The 16,091-nt window shown below is 39.4% G+C and overlaps 3 protein-coding genes across 3 annotated transcripts in view; all 3 read right to left on the bottom strand.

The window, feature by feature from the left end:
• Window positions 1-2,164, bottom strand: part of pla1a (phospholipase A1 member A) — a 16,470-nt gene extending 14,306 nt beyond the window's left edge. The window contains exons 1-3 of the mRNA XM_013913876.1: window positions 1,682-2,164; window positions 280-496; window positions 155-176 (exon numbers count right to left, since the gene is read on the bottom strand). Of these exons, the coding sequence (XP_013769330.1) occupies window positions 155-176; window positions 280-496; window positions 1,682-1,748 (306 nt within the window). The 5' untranslated portion in view covers window positions 1,749-2,164. The remainder of the gene's footprint in view (window positions 1-154; window positions 177-279; window positions 497-1,681) is intronic.
• Window positions 2,165-2,686: 522 nt separating this feature from the next.
• On the bottom strand, window positions 2,687-6,969 carry hsd3b1 (hydroxy-delta-5-steroid dehydrogenase, 3 beta- and steroid delta-isomerase 1). The gene is made up of 3 exons (XM_005745282.2): window positions 6,541-6,969; window positions 6,078-6,242; window positions 2,687-4,322 (listed from the first exon to the last, which is right to left on the bottom strand). The coding sequence occupies exons 1-3, from the start codon at window positions 6,689-6,691 to the stop codon at window positions 3,514-3,516; spliced, it is 1,125 nt and encodes a 374-aa protein (XP_005745339.1). The 5' UTR covers window positions 6,692-6,969; the 3' UTR covers window positions 2,687-3,513.
• Window positions 6,970-9,496: 2,527 nt separating this feature from the next.
• Window positions 9,497-16,091, bottom strand: part of LOC102206513 (kelch-like protein 9) — an 11,793-nt gene continuing 5,198 nt past the window's right edge. Inside the window, exons 6-11 of the mRNA XM_005745281.1 lie at window positions 15,766-15,962; window positions 15,438-15,513; window positions 14,674-15,231; window positions 14,282-14,461; window positions 13,941-14,054; window positions 9,497-10,817 (exon numbers count right to left, since the gene is read on the bottom strand). Coding sequence (XP_005745338.1) covers window positions 10,318-10,817; window positions 13,941-14,054; window positions 14,282-14,461; window positions 14,674-15,231; window positions 15,438-15,513; window positions 15,766-15,962 — 1,625 coding nt within the window. The 3' untranslated portion in view covers window positions 9,497-10,317. The remainder of the gene's footprint in view (window positions 10,818-13,940; window positions 14,055-14,281; window positions 14,462-14,673; window positions 15,232-15,437; window positions 15,514-15,765; window positions 15,963-16,091) is intronic.

Here is a 16,091-nt window from a genome sequence, read left to right as displayed (position 1 = left end):
AAGTACCGCCGTGTAATCCATTTATTTCAACAAAGTAACTGTATTCTAAATACCACCTTTTTAAACGGTAACTGTAACGGAATACAGTTACTCTTTTTTTGTATTTTAAATACGTAACGGCGGTACATGTATTCCGTCACTCCCCAACACTGACTGCGGCTGTTACTCTAACATAACTGGTGCACAGAATAGCAATAGCACTGATCGGTCCAAAACTATTACATTTGTTTCATTTAAAGATTCAGAGGCTCGTACTCTGAAACTAAATAAGGATCTCACCTGTACCCGTGGATGATAACCTTTGTAGGACGCGAGGGGTTGAAGTAGGAGTTCTCCATGGTGAGGGACGTCTCATTGAATGCTTGTGGACAGTCCATGTTTTTCCTGGTCAGCAGCAGATACTGGACGTTCAGTCTGACTCTTTGCTGCTGGTATTCCCGCCATGTGATGTTGTTGAGATCAGCACAGTGATTATCTTGCTGCCTTTCATCTGAAGCTAGTAGAAGTAGAAGGGCGTAATACATACTATGTAGTTGTTGTTTTAGCCTCACTGTATCACGAAATAAAACTTGCGGGTTTTGTATTTGACAGCATTGTGATTACCACTCTTCTACTACAAAGCCATGCTGTTGTAATAGATGCAGTATGTGTTTTACCATTGGCTTGCTAAAATATGCACAGCGTGGATGAGTGTATGTGCTGCTCTAAAACCTATAGACACATTTAAGGATTAATGGCGCTTTTCCAGACGTGTAAGCTGCCAGTTCAACAGACATTAATGCACCCCTATGCCATCAGACTTGCCGGTTTTTGAACTAAACACTGATGACAAGTTGGATGGTCCCTTTCCTCTTTATGGAAGGAAGAGTCCATGTTTTTAAAAAGGAACTTCAATTTTTGATTAGTAGATTTATCTCAGTTGAAACCTTTGATGTTATTGTGAAATGTGGGTTCATATGATTCACAAATCACTGGATTGTGTTTTTATTTACATGCTGCACAGCATCCTAACCTTTTCAAAACTGGATAACCAATTGTCTTCCCCTTTACTTCAAACATCACATAACAATTAGTGTGGCAGTCCTGTGCAGCTTTAAGACTTTGGCTTTACTATATTTGGAAGTAATTATTTAAAATTTGTCTCTACTACGTTTATCTGACCCCTAACGTCATCAGTAATTTACAACACACATTTAACCAACATTTCTCAGTCAACTATGAAGCAGTGCCTAATCGGGACTTCTTGACAAGTTTTATAGGTCTATGCATATTTAATGATCAGATGATTAACAATCTAATAATGTCAGCCATAGTACTATATTAGTCACTTCAGGCTTTTTTCTGCTAGGACAATAGCTTCATTTTTGACAGCCATCTTTAGGACATTTTACTGGTAATACATTAAGTATTACCAGTAAAATGTGAAATTAGCATTTTCTTCTTTGATTCTTACAAAGACACTTGGAAGGCAGATAGCAGAAAAAGAATCCCACTTTACTGTAGAGGACAAGTTCCTCGTTTGTATATGGTGCTATGTGTTACGTAATCACTGACTTGCGACAAAAACTCACATAACACAGTCCCTGTTCCGTCTTTCAACCCTCTTTGCATACATATTTAGAATAACTGTATGGAAAAATCATGCAGCAGAGCAAATCTCCTTCATTGGCACAATACTTACCCACCACCAGTGATGTGATGTAGACCGACAAAACACAGAAGAGGAAGGTTTTGCACTCCCAAAGCATTTCTGTGGTGTCAGTGAAGTGAATGTTGAAAGTAGCTGCCAGGAGTTTGTTAGTTCTTAATGGTGCTCAGCTGCTCTCTTTAGCTCCCAGATTGGTGATCAGCTTTAGGCTTGACTAAATCCCAGCTCTGTGCAGTGCTGTAACACTGAAACAGAAACTCAGAGTTTATCTGGCAAACATCAGGGGTGAAGCAATGCTGGAATCCATATAAAACAGGCCAAATTAGTCCAGAATATAAAGACCCGGGTTCACTGTAACATTCCACTTTTAAACTGAACGTATCCACAACAAACCTCTCGGTGTCATTTTCTTTTTGTTCACCGAATTCAATTAGGGGGCGAGTTTTCTTTTTTATTCCTTTCCCAGTCTGGGTTTGCTCTGAAAAAGTGGTTGAAAGTCTTTGCCTGGTGGTGAATCCATGACCTCATTTGTATTCAATGGCTGTTTGTTTAAAAGGCTGGACTCTGGCCTGGCTGCCCACTAGTTTGTGTGTGCGTTTGTGTGCGTTTGAGAGAGAGGCATCTGACAGTGACCGGAGAAATCTGGAAATCAGTAATCAACTGATTTTTGAGTCTTAATTCTTTTTTTTTTTACATAATCAAGCAATTCATGTGAGTCCATCACACACTATTCAGTCTCTATGACAACATTCATTTCCTGGAAACCTAACCTATACTTAATCCAAGTGTTCATCACAAACTGCATGACTTACACCGTGAGGAGTTGCTTTTTGTTGTTAAAAAGAGAGGCAGGTTTCCACAGTCTGACTGTATGTCACACTAATAACACTGATACACACATGCATTCATGCACGCACAAATGTAATCCTTTGCATTTTCTTTGTGTTAATGTGATTTAAAGCCGTATGTGCAACGTGGACTCTCCACTTAAGTATGGCGAGTTTATTTTTTATCAAATGGCAAAGTTTGCAATGTCACTGAAGTTTGAGATGAGCTTTACTAAAAAACATCAGTAAAAATACAATGAGAATGGGAATTTTTTTTCTCACAAACACTTTATTAGTATTCGTAAGACAGAAACAGCAGGTCATGCAGTAGTTTTTTAATTGAGCACATATCCTCTGTGTCATTTTGGGATAAATGGCTAGCAGTACAGATTCACAGCTCCTGCTCTAAGACAGTATGACTTTAGTGGCTGTGTTGTCAGTCGAACAAAAACATATGACAAAGTTATCAAGGTGTACTTTGAAAAACTTTCACAAACATGCCATTTGAAAGAAATGTCAACACTCATGCTCTGTTTTCACATGCTATACACTTCTGCTTACTGTCACAGGAAAACTATAAATCTGTGTTATTCATGTAAAAAAATCACAATTGGCAAGAATGGAAACAAAACACAACAGAAACATTGTTACTGTAGCTAGTGGTGTTTGGTGTGCATGTTGTAGGTATTCAAGCTTGAAGCCAATGTGGAAATGATTAAAGCTGTAGTTTCATTAATGCTCACTTGAGGCTGGCTCTACATGTATGTCAGTCCCCCTAGACTCTCCATAATATGCTTGCTAGACTTAGTTCAAAGGTTAGCACTTAACCCTGTTTTCTGTGAATGCAGGTATGTGTAGCACTCTTTATCAAACTTCCCATGTGGGTTAATGACGTTTATTATCTTATCTTAGAAAGTTAAGCCTTAAAAACAGGACTTCACAATTCCATGGTTACTTTCAAATTATGTCTATATGTTTAACAGTTTCACAAAAAAAAGTATTAATTTTGGGTGCTAATGACTTTTGGTCATTTTTCATCTATTTAGACAAGATTCTTTCTCTCTCTGCTGGCAACTGGGAGGCGAGCCATTCAGTGGTGCGTTTGCGTGCTTCCTCCCAGCTATATTTGGGGACATATCCTAGATCCCTCTTGGCTTTCTCATAGGAAAAACTGAATGGCGTGTTCAACATGATGAGGAGCTGACGGTTCAGTGGCGGGACGATGCGTATGAAAGGCCGTAGGATCCAGGCTACTGTCTCCATAAGGAAAGTTAGTAAGTAGAAGAGGGTGAGTGGCAACATGGGTTTCTCTTGAATACTGAAACCCAGAGGAGACATCACGGCGTGGTTGAAGTCTGAATAACTCACAGGTGGTGTGTCATCAGAAACGAAGTAAAACTTCCCTCCAACAGCATTTCTTTTCTGCGGATCTTTGAGGCTGCGGGATGCTTGGAGATGAGCGGCGGCCACGTTGCCCACATAGACAGGCTTCACAAGGGCCTCGGGGAGCGACATACGAAGCAGAACATTTCGGTTTTTTATCCCATCGACCATGTGGCCTAGGAGGAAGCGGCAGCCCTCTCCATAGATATACGCGGGTCTGAGTGCACAGGTGGCTAGCTGGCCTCCGTTCTGGAGCACCTCACCGTTGGCCTTCAGGGTTTTCTCCTCAGCCTCACTCTTGGTCTTGCTGTAGTTGATGTCCAAACTGATGTCATAGACGGTGTCCTCACTGCCATTGATTATGGGTTCTCCCTTGGAGTTTGGCCCCATCACTTCAATGGTGCTGGTGTATATGAAGGACGGCACGTTCTCCCGAATACATGCCTCCAAAAGCAGCTGGGTTCCTACGAGGCAAAGATGCTGCTGAGTTAATATAACTAACAATAAACACTGCATATCTCAGAGCAGCACAAAACTTTTATGTTATCAGAGCAACAAGAGAATAAAAAAAACAAAAAAACAAAGAGATTAATTCTAATTTGGGAAATTAATTAATGCATCCATGTATTCCTTTATACTAGAAAAGTTGCTGCCAAATCATAATAGAAATATTTACAAGTTTTAAAAAGCCTTTGTGTAACAGGAAGCTGGTCTTCAGTACATGTGCTGAGTGACAAACTGAATAAAGTTCAAATGGAAACATCAAAAGAAATTGCAGTAGCTGGTAGAAACACAAGTTTAAAGTGTAAATAAAGAGACTTTTCAAATATCTGCAATTATATTATGTCATCTCTGATTATGCATTTTCCCTTCATTATTTAACTGCTGTTTGTCTGTTCAGGTTATTCTCGTGTCAGGTTGCCAGTTTTGCTATGTATCTGCTTTAAGATACATTATATATAATGAAACCTGGTGCTTGTGCTGTGGTGCTGAACATGGTAAAAACCAAAATGTTAAAAAATAAGAGAACACTTGAATCACACACTGGATCTTGATGAATAAAATATTCAGTGGAAAATGTGTTCCCCCTAGTGATCTTCTTCCACTTATTCAAATCAGGGTCACAGGTGGGTGGGTATGGTACACCCCAAACAGGTCTGTCGCAAGGCTAACGCACAGATAAAAACATGTTTGCAACTATTCACACCCTGTGAATCACTCAATTATAAAAAAGGCACCTACAGTTATGGTTAGGAGTTTACATCCACTCATCATGGACGTGAATATTATGGTAATTTTGAGGTTTTAGTTATTTATTCAAACTCTTCTTTTTTCCACAGAGGAATGATTGTACAGCAAAATCTTTAAAGACTTAAACAAACAAGAACTAGGTACACAAGTTTGTATACATATATATGTACATATATGTGGTAATATATATATATTTTTTTTTTTTAAGGCAAGGCAACAGGGAGAGAAGGTTAGCTTTGCCAAATTATTACTAGAAATAAACGACCAAAAACGACAGTGATCTGAAACACACTGCTGATGCTGTAAAAGTACACCTATATAGACAAACACACAATTTGATATTATCAGTTGTGGCATTCCCAGAGTTGGACCTCAACATTATTGAAATGGTATGAAAGAGCTTTGAATGTCCTTCAAGAGGCCTGGAACACTTATCATGAAGGCTACTTAAAAAAAACAAGGACGCTTGAATAAAAGAGTTTGGGCTGTGTTGAAGAATAAAGGTGGTCATACAAAACAATGACTTTCAAGCTTGTTAGAATTGCACAGGCTGTTTTTGCCTCATATGCTGTAAAGAAATGAGGAAGGGCTCAACACTGTTGCACAGTACTAGGAAGGAAAACTGTCATTTGATTTGCTGGTGAACAGTTTTTAAAATGCATTGGACAGTTGTAGGTTTAACTAAAATAAAGCAGCAGGAATATTCATATGACATGCAAGTGCTTTAAGGAGTGTAAAGTAAGTGTGAACTGGAGGAAGTAGAAGTAAGCACTGGGCCGCAATAGTGAAAGCAGATCAAAGGCCAGTTAACACAAGTAATGAAAGCAGTTTTAAATGTCAGTGGTACAAAAAACAAAAACTTTCAACTGTAAATAATTCTGCTTCTTTGTTTTATGTATGTGATTTGATAAATGTATCTGAAGTCACATGAATTAGGTAAGCCTTCGGTGGATTTGTGACAGCCTTACCTTTGACATTCACTCCGAAAATCTCACTGTACTCCACTGAGTCTTTGATGTCAATGATGGATGCGATGTGGAAAACGATCGATGCCCCACGGCAGCATTTGATCAGGAAATCACCGTCCCTCATGTCCCCTTCGAAAGCTCGCAGCTTTGTCTCACCTTTGCAGTCTGACACAAAACAAACCAGTCACCGAGAAAAAGCAGCAGGACGCAAGTTATTTAGTTTAATCTAAAGCAAATATTTGGTTTTCAATCTACTGTATTGGAGACATTAAAAACACATTTACATTACAGCTTTTAATTGAGGAAGTCAGAAAAGCTGAATTCTCAAATCTTTATATTGGTATATTCTTCGATTATGTCAGTAAAGGAATATATATAAGACAAATCTACTCCTGCCCATTTCATATCAATTCATGAATTTTAATCTGGAAAAGGGGTTGTTTTGTAGAAAAGAACGGTTTACCCTCCAAACTCTGCAAATACTGCAGCTGTATCTGTTTGTCCAGAAGTCGAATCTCAGCCATTTTCTCTTCTTCCAGCAGCAGCCTCACCAGCCTCTTTCCCAAGAATCCACAGGCCCCCGTCACCACGCACACATCACCTCGCAGAGACATTGCAGGTCTCTTTGTATAAAATAAAGGCCCGTTAACAGTCAAAAAGCAGTTGTTTTCTCTCTGATGCAGAGCCTTCTCAAAAACAGCGGCTAAAAATGGAGAAAAACCCGAATACAGAATTGGTGTTGGATGTTTCGTGATCTGTCTGTGAGGGACGGACAACACCTTCTGTTCTCTCCACCTCAGCCCTTTTTGTAAGCCCAGAAAGTTACTAAAAAAAACTTCTTTTCTCCAAGGCAGTATTGAAAAAGGGGATGGGCTCAGCTACTCCAGCATGGAATGTGATGCTTTCTAGGGCTGGACAAAAAAGCAGCTGGAAGGGCTTACACCGTATGCCAAGGACATTTGCTTTTGGAAAATGTAATCTTTTGCTTAATTAGAAGGAGTATTTCATTAGATGAGGCAGGGAGACTCAGCATGTGACATGGAGGGAAACAAAGCAGGAGCTGAGGGTTCTTTGCTGCTTTCTGCTTTCACAAAATGAACAATTCTACACGGAGAGGCACGTACCCCGGCCTAAGAAGCACTCAACAAACACAGAATCAGAATAAAAAATCTATTACAAGTAAAGTGTTTAAAATCCCATTAAAGTACAGAAGAACTACTGCTGAGTAGTCTAATATGTAACAATAAACCTACATATATAAAACATGAGCAGGTTTTTCCCACTGAAATGTACTAGTTGAATAAAAGATCATGAAGTGAGACTTCCTCTGTCAAATAACACAGAAAAACACTGAACTGGTATTGTTCAGTCTTTAATAGCACTGTGATGACAATGTTTAAACTTCTGTTTTATGTTATATTAACATATCTTTCTTTGTTTGAGTTTAACTGGGGGTTTGGATTCTCCTTCCTGGTTGGCAAAAGGTGTGGCAAAGGGCTGGGGGTCTGAAGTACTGCTGACAGCCTTATTGGACTAAACCACACGCTTCATTGCCTGGGGAGGTGTTTGGAGTTTTATTGTCTTGTGCTAGTTGCTATTTTGAGTTTAGTTTATTGAGTTGACCTTTTTATTGGCCAAGTTTTTGGTTCTGTTAATTATCTTTCATATTTTTGCGTCAATAAAACCCCCTTTTTTTTATTAAACACTTGTGTCCTCTATGCCTTACTGCTTGGTCCCTGACAAGCACAAACACCTCATACCAACTGTCAAGCACGGCGGTGGTGGCGTGATGATTGTGCTTGTTTTGCAACCACAGGGCTGTGTACCACTGTATTCTAGAGTCAAATGCAGGGCCATCTGTGTAAAGCTTGACTGAAATTAGGTCATGCAATCCCCAGCACAACAGCAAATAACTGAAATAGAATTACTGAAAAATAACTAAACCAAGGTGCTGTAATGGTCCAATGAAAGTCACATTTCAAGCTGAAATACTGTGACTGGACTTTAAGAGAGCTGTGCAAGAAAGATCTGACTGGGAAACCACACACTTACTAGGAAACAACCTGTAACTGAGAAGTTAGTTAATGAGAACCATGGCTAACCATGCTTTCTGACCATAAGAATGACTATGATTTTCTGCTCAGTATGACCTTAATCTAGCTGTCAAGGCTAGAAAGTCATCAGATAAGTGTTTGCTGAGATCACAGAGAGAGCAAACCGAGGTCGATTTTCCTGGACTTCATTACAACTTCTATGCTTGCTTCACTTTTCAGACTTGGAAGCTACATCTATCTTTTATACTGTCTATGTTCGGCACAGTTTAATTCTGGAGGTTGTCAATTTGGATTAGGTCACTTTTAGCTAACTTCTAGTGGCCATTTTAAGAAATGCAGTTTTAGGCATTTCCACATTGGCTTTACTGCTTGATTGGCTGCTAGTTAACCCTTTTCTCTAACTATTTATGCCTGCAGACTATGGAGTACTTCTTCAACTACTATGTAAAACTCAGTTAGATTACTATGGTTGAATATTAGAAAAAACCCTTTTTAATGTTATCGTCCAGGCATACTGATATAAACAAGTCTATTTCAGACTTGTTTTTCTGCTTTATTGAGATTTTCAAAGGCGGGGTTTTATAGGGATTCTTTAAGGGGAAACACGAGTAGATGAGATGTGCACTCTACTAACAATGATTAAGTATCAAAGTCTGTCTAGAAAGGTGCAAGGCTACATGAGCCAAAGAAAAAACAGCCGACATTTCAAGGTAACATCTGTCTGCCAGATGGGCAACTTTGTTTTTACATATACATGAATTATTATTATAAAGTCGGCCATTGTTTATTCAGCAGTGGGTACACTGGTCACTGGGCTGGAAACTCCTGGGTGTTACTGGGTTTTAATGGTTGCACCACAATCATCATATATAGAGCTGATACCTTTCTTAGAACTGACCTATAGCTGACAATGACACTGTTTCCGGCATCATATCCTATTACACATAGGCTAATTGTGTATTCTGATGTAGAAGCTTTGTTTTTTACACTAAGTTTTCAACAGTTTAATAAAATTAGGTCAGTATACTGAAAACGAGTGCTAACAGTGAAGTGCAGCGCTAGCACTCGCTTAGAGCAACTTTGGCTGACTTTTTAAACACACAAAAAGAAACCGCAACAGTTCATCCACGCACACTCCTGCACTGCATGTTAGTGTTTCTATTTGGAAGACCTTGGCAAAGCAGCCGATAAGATAGCTGTGTGCTGAGGAGGTGAAGGATAAAGTCTCAAGGGCAGTTTCATCGTCATTTGCTGACATCAAACACCAAAGAGTGAATGTGCGTGAGCTTCTTTGTATCTATGGAACAACAGTCTGATGTGTTAATGGCTGAGAGGACTTTGTGTACAGCGAATAATGCGATTCTGTGTTGCAGCATGAAATTTAATGGAAAGCATTAACAGACATCTTTGCTCATTACATTGTGTTTAAAAGCAGAAACAAACCTCGTGAAAGCATGACTGTCTGTGGATACAGGCTTGATTAATAGGAAGTTCCACACCCAAAATGTTGTCTTTGAAGCTACAGTCTAGCTGAAATCTTATGACTCTGTGCCATAAAAACTTCTTTATTTTCCAATGTTTGCCCAAAACCCTGTGGTGTTTTAATCACCTAATCCATGCGTCATCATGACACAAATGATTCAGCTAATTCCTTTTGGTTTAGAGATGGAATAAAATAAATAGATCAAAAAAGCCTACAGACTTACAAACTATACAAAAATAGCATTTGAAATAATGTCGATTTTCTCTCTTAATCCAATTTTTCAGTGTAATTTATATGAAAAGATGATTTTGCCTCTAATTCTGACTTGCTGCCTTCAGTGTCCAGTGAATCAATGTCCAGTCAAACTGATCAGGATGGTGGGTTTGAGCTTTCGTTTAGGCGTTATGTACATTATGCATATTCATTACATAATCAACAGATTAGCTGGGGTGCCACATAGCTGGCAGTAAATGAAAGGACAGGAAACGATACTAACAAGAGCACAGTGTTTGTAAGTACGAGTAAAGTCTTCAAACTATCGAATGCTAATGTAAGCTAGCCTGCTTTGCTTGCACATGCAACTTGTGTTTGCAACCCACACTGCTTCCTGTTTTGCCTTCTTTTCGCCACAGCGTGCAGGTAAATTTCATCATGTCAGTTGTGGTCTCACAGCAGCAACAGCCGGAAACCCCCTCGTCTGTGGCTATGAGCTCTTAGCTGTGGGAAGTGGGCAATCTTGTATCTGAGCCTCATCTACTGACCCCTCTGGCAGATGAACTGTCATTGTGCAGGCACGGATCCCCCCCAGAGGCTCCAGCACGTTGAACACCCTGTCCCACACGTCCTTGTCTGGATCATATCGCTGCACGATGTCGACCATGCATCTGCTGTTCCAGGAATATCCTCCCACCACATAGATCTGTCCATTGAACACAGTCACACCTACGTCGCTCTGGCCCCGAGGCATTGGTGACACCACCGTCCACTGGTCTGTGTCAGGGCTGTAGTATTCGCAGCCCAGCACGTCGTCATAGTCGCTACAGCCTCGGAAATGATTTCCGCCCATGACATAGAGTCTGTCTTCCACAGTGCACATGCAGTGCAGGCCACGGAGCTCCGTCATGTCTGCCCGTCGACTCCACGTGTCAGCGACCGGGTCGTAACACCAAAGCTCCTTCTGGAAGGTGTCACGGGTGATGCCGCCTGTTTTGCACAAGAACAGGATTGGTATACAGATATTTAATTCAAGTAAAAGCATAAATACCACTGCTTCAAAATACTCCAATAAAAATCCTACTTATTCATTGTCCAGTAAAATGTTCTTTTTGACTGATATGATGTGACTCTAGATATTATTTGTACTAATACAAGTTGGTACAGTCATGCTAAAAAATCTTTTCTGCAGAACTCTATGAAATCCTGTGAAAAAGTACCTAAACCTCATGATTTAACAGCATTTAGAACCATCTTTAGTTTAGCCTAATTGTTTTCTGTAAGCCTATCAGTCTCTGATAACATTTAGAGACAACATTTGCTTCAGTTCATTGAGGTTTGTCTGTATTTGTTAACATAGTCTGGACTTTGACAGAGCCAGTGCAAAACCTTGATTCTTCTCCTTTTTAGCCATTCTGCTGTAGATTTGCAGGGTGCTTGGGATCATTTTCTTGTTAAATGACCCAACGTGGTGCAAGCTTTAGCTGCGAATAGACTGCCTCACATTTGACTCTAGAATACTCTGATATACAGAGTAGGTCATGGTCTAGTTAGTGCAAGTTGCCCAGAGCATGCTATTTATTTTTTTATTTTTTTATATGTATGAAAAGTAAATATTAAAAATCCATGTTTGCCTTAATTTTCAAATAAATGTTGTAAGCTATAATATGTCGTATAATATTGCACTGTGAAATTTAGTATGGTTAAAGAATAATATAAATACTAGAGTAAACTGCAAGAATTATTATGCTTTATTGAAGTACTGAGGTAAGGTGACCTTGTTACTTTCTATCTCTAATAAATAAACTAAAATGTGTTTAATCAAAAAGAATACAGAGTTAGTGAAACAGCAGATGTTGTTTATAAGATCGATATGTACGTGAACGTCTGCAGGAGAGTATGAGATAATGGACACACTGCTTCCTGTGGCCGAACATTAAAAACAGATGTGAGTAACATCCTTCCTTTCACACCATGAATGCGATGCCAGTGTTCTTTCTTTGATCTTTTGCTTATTATTTATAAATGCCAAGGTGTTTGTCATCCAGAGCAGTGGCTGTTTTGTCATTAGGTGAAGGTTTGTCTTGTTTATTTTAGAGTTCAAATGATCCATTAGTCAGAAAATGAACACTTGCCCTCTTGAAAAGGAAAAATAACCCTAGATCCTTGTACACCTAACGACTAATTCAATAATTGAGAAATCAGGTTATTTTAATTACAACAAGCGAACAACTGAACTACAGTGAACAGTGAAAGTCTGTGTTTTAAGAAATGGTGAATGCTTTGTTTAGCGTTTACAAGTTTAATACTTCGGTAACCTTTTGTTGAAGCAGTGGTTTGTAACCGTACACCAAATTACATGCATTACCACTGTGGGCTTCTTGATGACATGCATACTGTCTAACTCAAAGAACCTCAGGTAGAAAGAGAATGGATGTGTGGATGTCCAAGTAAAGTATGCGCTGTTGTCTTCAAACTGCTATAATGCAGATATATGTTGTAACTTCAGACTGTGGGTTTGAACTTTGTTGCAAAGCGATGTGGTCCCCTTCAACTACAGGTTTCCTGATTCACGAGTGAAACCCGTCTTTCTGCTCTCAACTCTAAAAGCTGTTTTCCTGTCCAAGGTTGCTAAGAAACAGGCCTGAGAACTGTGTGAGAGCCGCTCATGAGACTGTGCATCTCAACAGGAAGTGGTTTCAAATAGGTCAGCCGTGAAGCATTATCTAATGCATTTTGTCAGGGTGGGTTTTCTTGTTCTCTCCAGACAGCCCTTTTAAAACTTTGACAAAACATCTCGACGAGCAAAAAATAAAAAATATATTAAAACGAACCAATTCAAAGCGCATGGTTCAAACACAAATTTGACCTGTTATTGATAACTCTCAGTAAAAAAGGGAGAAGTCAAGTATCATTGTTATACAACTGTAGACAGTCACTCTATAAACCTTTCTTGCTAACTGTTTCATTTGCAACCTCTTGCCTAAGTGTCAGTTCCTCATTTTTTCTTTAACGACAACAGGAATCTTCCTCTAACTCTGACCATGGCACTGATCGCTCTCTCTTATAGAAAATCTATAATTGAAATGAAACTGAAACAACAGTTCTCGAAATGGTTATGTGGTCATTTGTCATTTGCATTGCAAACATAATGACAAATAGACTCCATTCAGTGGTATTTAACACTCTTCTGTGCAGCACAGTGTTTAACCTTTTGAAATCTGCTTTGAATGGTTACATTTTACTATTTAGTTTGCTAGCATGCTCCCATATATCTACATTTTAACGACAGAAGTGAACTAAACAATAACATTTATGATGTAAAAAGTCAGTCAGATGTTGAAATCGTGCAAATTGAGAAAATTAAACATTCACAAGAGCTGAAAACGTAACAGGATGAGAAAAAATGCTTTCACTCACCCAATTTGTAGATATGAAGATAATTTGAATCAAATAATAATAATAGGTGAAGACAGTTAAATAATAAATTAAGTTTTGCAAACCTTTTCACTAGCTGGGATTCTGAAAAGATGGTGAAATATTAAATATATGTAAATAGTTTTGGCATTTTCCTGTTAAAATACACAAAGCTTACCTTTACGCTATAAGTACTATCGAATCTTGCTGTAAGACATAAGCTTTAATTGGCAGGAGAGTGCTGTTAGTACCAAGTTTTGACTAAAAGTCAGATTGGGGATTGTGTTTTTCTCAACAGGTGAAGTGAACACACCTGTATTTGAAGCTCCTTTAAGATTTTAAATTAGATTTAAGACAGATTTCATAAGCTTTGCTTCTGCTACAGTAGAAATCCTCCAGCGTGACCACTTGGGCTTTCATAATTGTACAAAATTATAAATCAATTAAATAAGTTCATTTTTAGTGAATTGGTTGTGTTTCTAAACTATTTATGTATAACTTTAACTGTATTTACTTTAGATTTTAATGCAGGACTTATCACTAATTGTGGACTTATCGTGTCATATTAAAGGTGTAAATACAGCCTATTTCTCATGTTTAAAAAAAAAAGGTGGAAAAATCTGTAAATGCTAGGAATTACTTTATAATCTTATACTGCAGGATTTGTTTTAACAGGGTTAATTATTGCTGTCTTACCTGAAATGTACATGAGGCCTTCATGGACTGTTCCAGCATGTCCATAGTGGGGCTCCACCATACTGTTCACAAAGGTCCACTCATTTTTCTTCAGATTGTAGCACTCCACCGTATCTGAGCAAAATCACAGAGGGATGTTTATGCAATTTATTCAGCAAATACCTTTTTAAATGGCAGTAAATAATCCTAATAGGGAGAGCTATAACAGATCAGTGATAGCAGCAGTGTCCATAAACATCTTTTGAACAATTCAAACGTTACTTTTTAGTAGAAAAAGAACTGAATGGTAAAAAGGAAGCGGTTATTAGCTTACACTGAAAAAGAAATTTATTACAGCTCACCAATTTCTCCTGAGGCGTTCCTTCCTCCCACTGCAAACAGCTTCCCTTTCAGGGCACTGAGATGGAAGAAAGTCCTCTTGTCATTGAGTGACGCAATCTGTAACCACTTGTCAAATCGTGGATCGTAGCGGTAGGCGCTGTCTATGGCTGTCTTGCCCTTTGTGTCGTAAGTACTCTGACCTGAGAAGTCGAAAAGATTCAGTGTTACCTTGGTGATTGCAACAAAAGGCCAATTACAACCTGTTCATATCAGTGTAGATCATTTATTCATGCTTAGTTTTGATGATGCTTGAACTAAAAACGCTGGCTTATACAAAATTAAGTACTCATATTAGATGAACACATGGCTTAAATTGGCTGTTTGTATGTTTATGTGTGTACTCCGCTCTGACCTCCAACAATGAAGAGAAAGCCGCCTAGAAGAGCCACACCATGCTGATAGCGTGGCACCTCCATGGGCTTCAGGGCCCTCCAATGGCCGGTTTTCTCGTCGTACAGCCTTAACTCCCGGCTCACCACCAGCTGTTGTCGCATTACACCACCCAGGACCAGAATATGAGTTGCGTCTGACCTTATCTGTGTCCTCTCTGTTTGCAGGGCTGGCTGCATGTAAGGCATCATCTGGTAGTTACTGGCCTCCAGCAAGAGGTTCACACAGGCTGTCTCAGAGCGCATCAGAGAGTCGCTTTCTTCTTCATCATCCTGAGAGATCTGAATCAGCTCACTGGGGCTCATCAGTGGGAAGCGAATATGCCGCATCAAGGCATAAACAGAAGTTCGGCGTTTGGCAGACTCGTGGTCCAGCCATCCTCTTGCAATATGATAGAGCTCCAGTTCCGAGAAACCTTTCAGCGAATTGCTGGCAAGAGCGTTGGCCATGCTGGTCTCCGAGAGCTCAAGGTAGCGGCCACACTCCACTAACTCTGAGAGGTTCTGACTCACAAACTCACCTGTTGTGATACAGATAATCAACAATCAATGAAAATTACCAAGTTTATTAGAGTTTTAGATATAGTTTTCTATTTAACAATGAGGGGCCACATACAATGAGGATGATATAAGGATAGATATGCTTATTTCAGGTAGTGCTGATGACTGGAAACACTTAATAACCATTAAATAATAACCACTGATAATCAAAGATCATATCACTTACCGATATTCTGCTGAACGTCCTCTAGAAGCAAGTCTGTGGCTATGCGCTCAACTTCCACACAGTTATCAATAGTGATCTGCAATGAACAACACAGAAAATAGAGTCATCAAACAGATAGAGTTAATAGTCTTTGCTCTATACTGCATTGTCATTCATTGCCATGGCTCCCTTCCAATGTCATATTATGTTCTGATCCTGAGTGCATGTGAAGGACAAAGAAGCAATCAGAGGGATTTGGCAGCTCATTAGCTAGGCCTCCAGTGTACTTGAATATAATTAGCAGAATCCTGAACGAATGTGACCTTAAACTGAAAGAAGAAGTGCTCACCTCACTGCTCAGAAGCTGATTGCAAAACCGCAGGACTGGCATGACCTGCAAGAAGTTTGCGGCCTCCAGTGTGTCCTGAAGATTGCCCATGTCGAGGCTCACTTTGGATGTGTAAATGAAGTCTATAATGTTCTTTAAGCCCAACTTAGTGACCCCATGCAGCTTGATCTCTCTCATCTCCTGCTCCCTCATGCCTCCTGAACAAGGATAAGCAAGGATCAAAAAGAGACAGAAAGCATGTATTTGCATTGCTTTAGAAGATTTGCCTTGTGTAGGCATGATGCACAGTCAGCAAGATGCAAAGATGTAACAACGCACAACATGAA

Source organism: Pundamilia nyererei, unplaced genomic scaffold (genome assembly GCF_000239375.1).
Source record: "Pundamilia nyererei isolate P.nyererei 1_Seehausen unplaced genomic scaffold, PunNye1.0 scaffold00157, whole genome shotgun sequence".
In the NCBI taxonomy this organism is placed as follows: Eukaryota; Metazoa; Chordata; class Actinopteri; order Cichliformes; family Cichlidae; genus Pundamilia; species Pundamilia nyererei.
This window is presented reverse-complemented; position numbering and strand designations above follow the sequence as displayed.

What these genes read in the sequence shown, in the direction of transcription:
- hsd3b1 (XM_005745282.2), bottom strand. Translation starts at nt 6,691, where the DNA reads ATGTCTCTGCGAGGTGATGTGTGCGTGGTGACGGGGGCCTGTGGATTC. An exon ending in GTATTTGCAGAGTTTGGAGG is followed by an intron (nt 6,243 to 6,540) that starts GTAAACCGTTCT and finishes GTTTTGTGTCAG; the next exon opens with ACTGCAAAGGTGAGACAAAG. An exon ending in TTTCGGAGTGAATGTCAAAG is followed by an intron (nt 4,323 to 6,077) that starts GTAAGGCTGTCA and finishes TTTGCCTCGTAG; the next exon opens with GAACCCAGCTGCTTTTGGAG.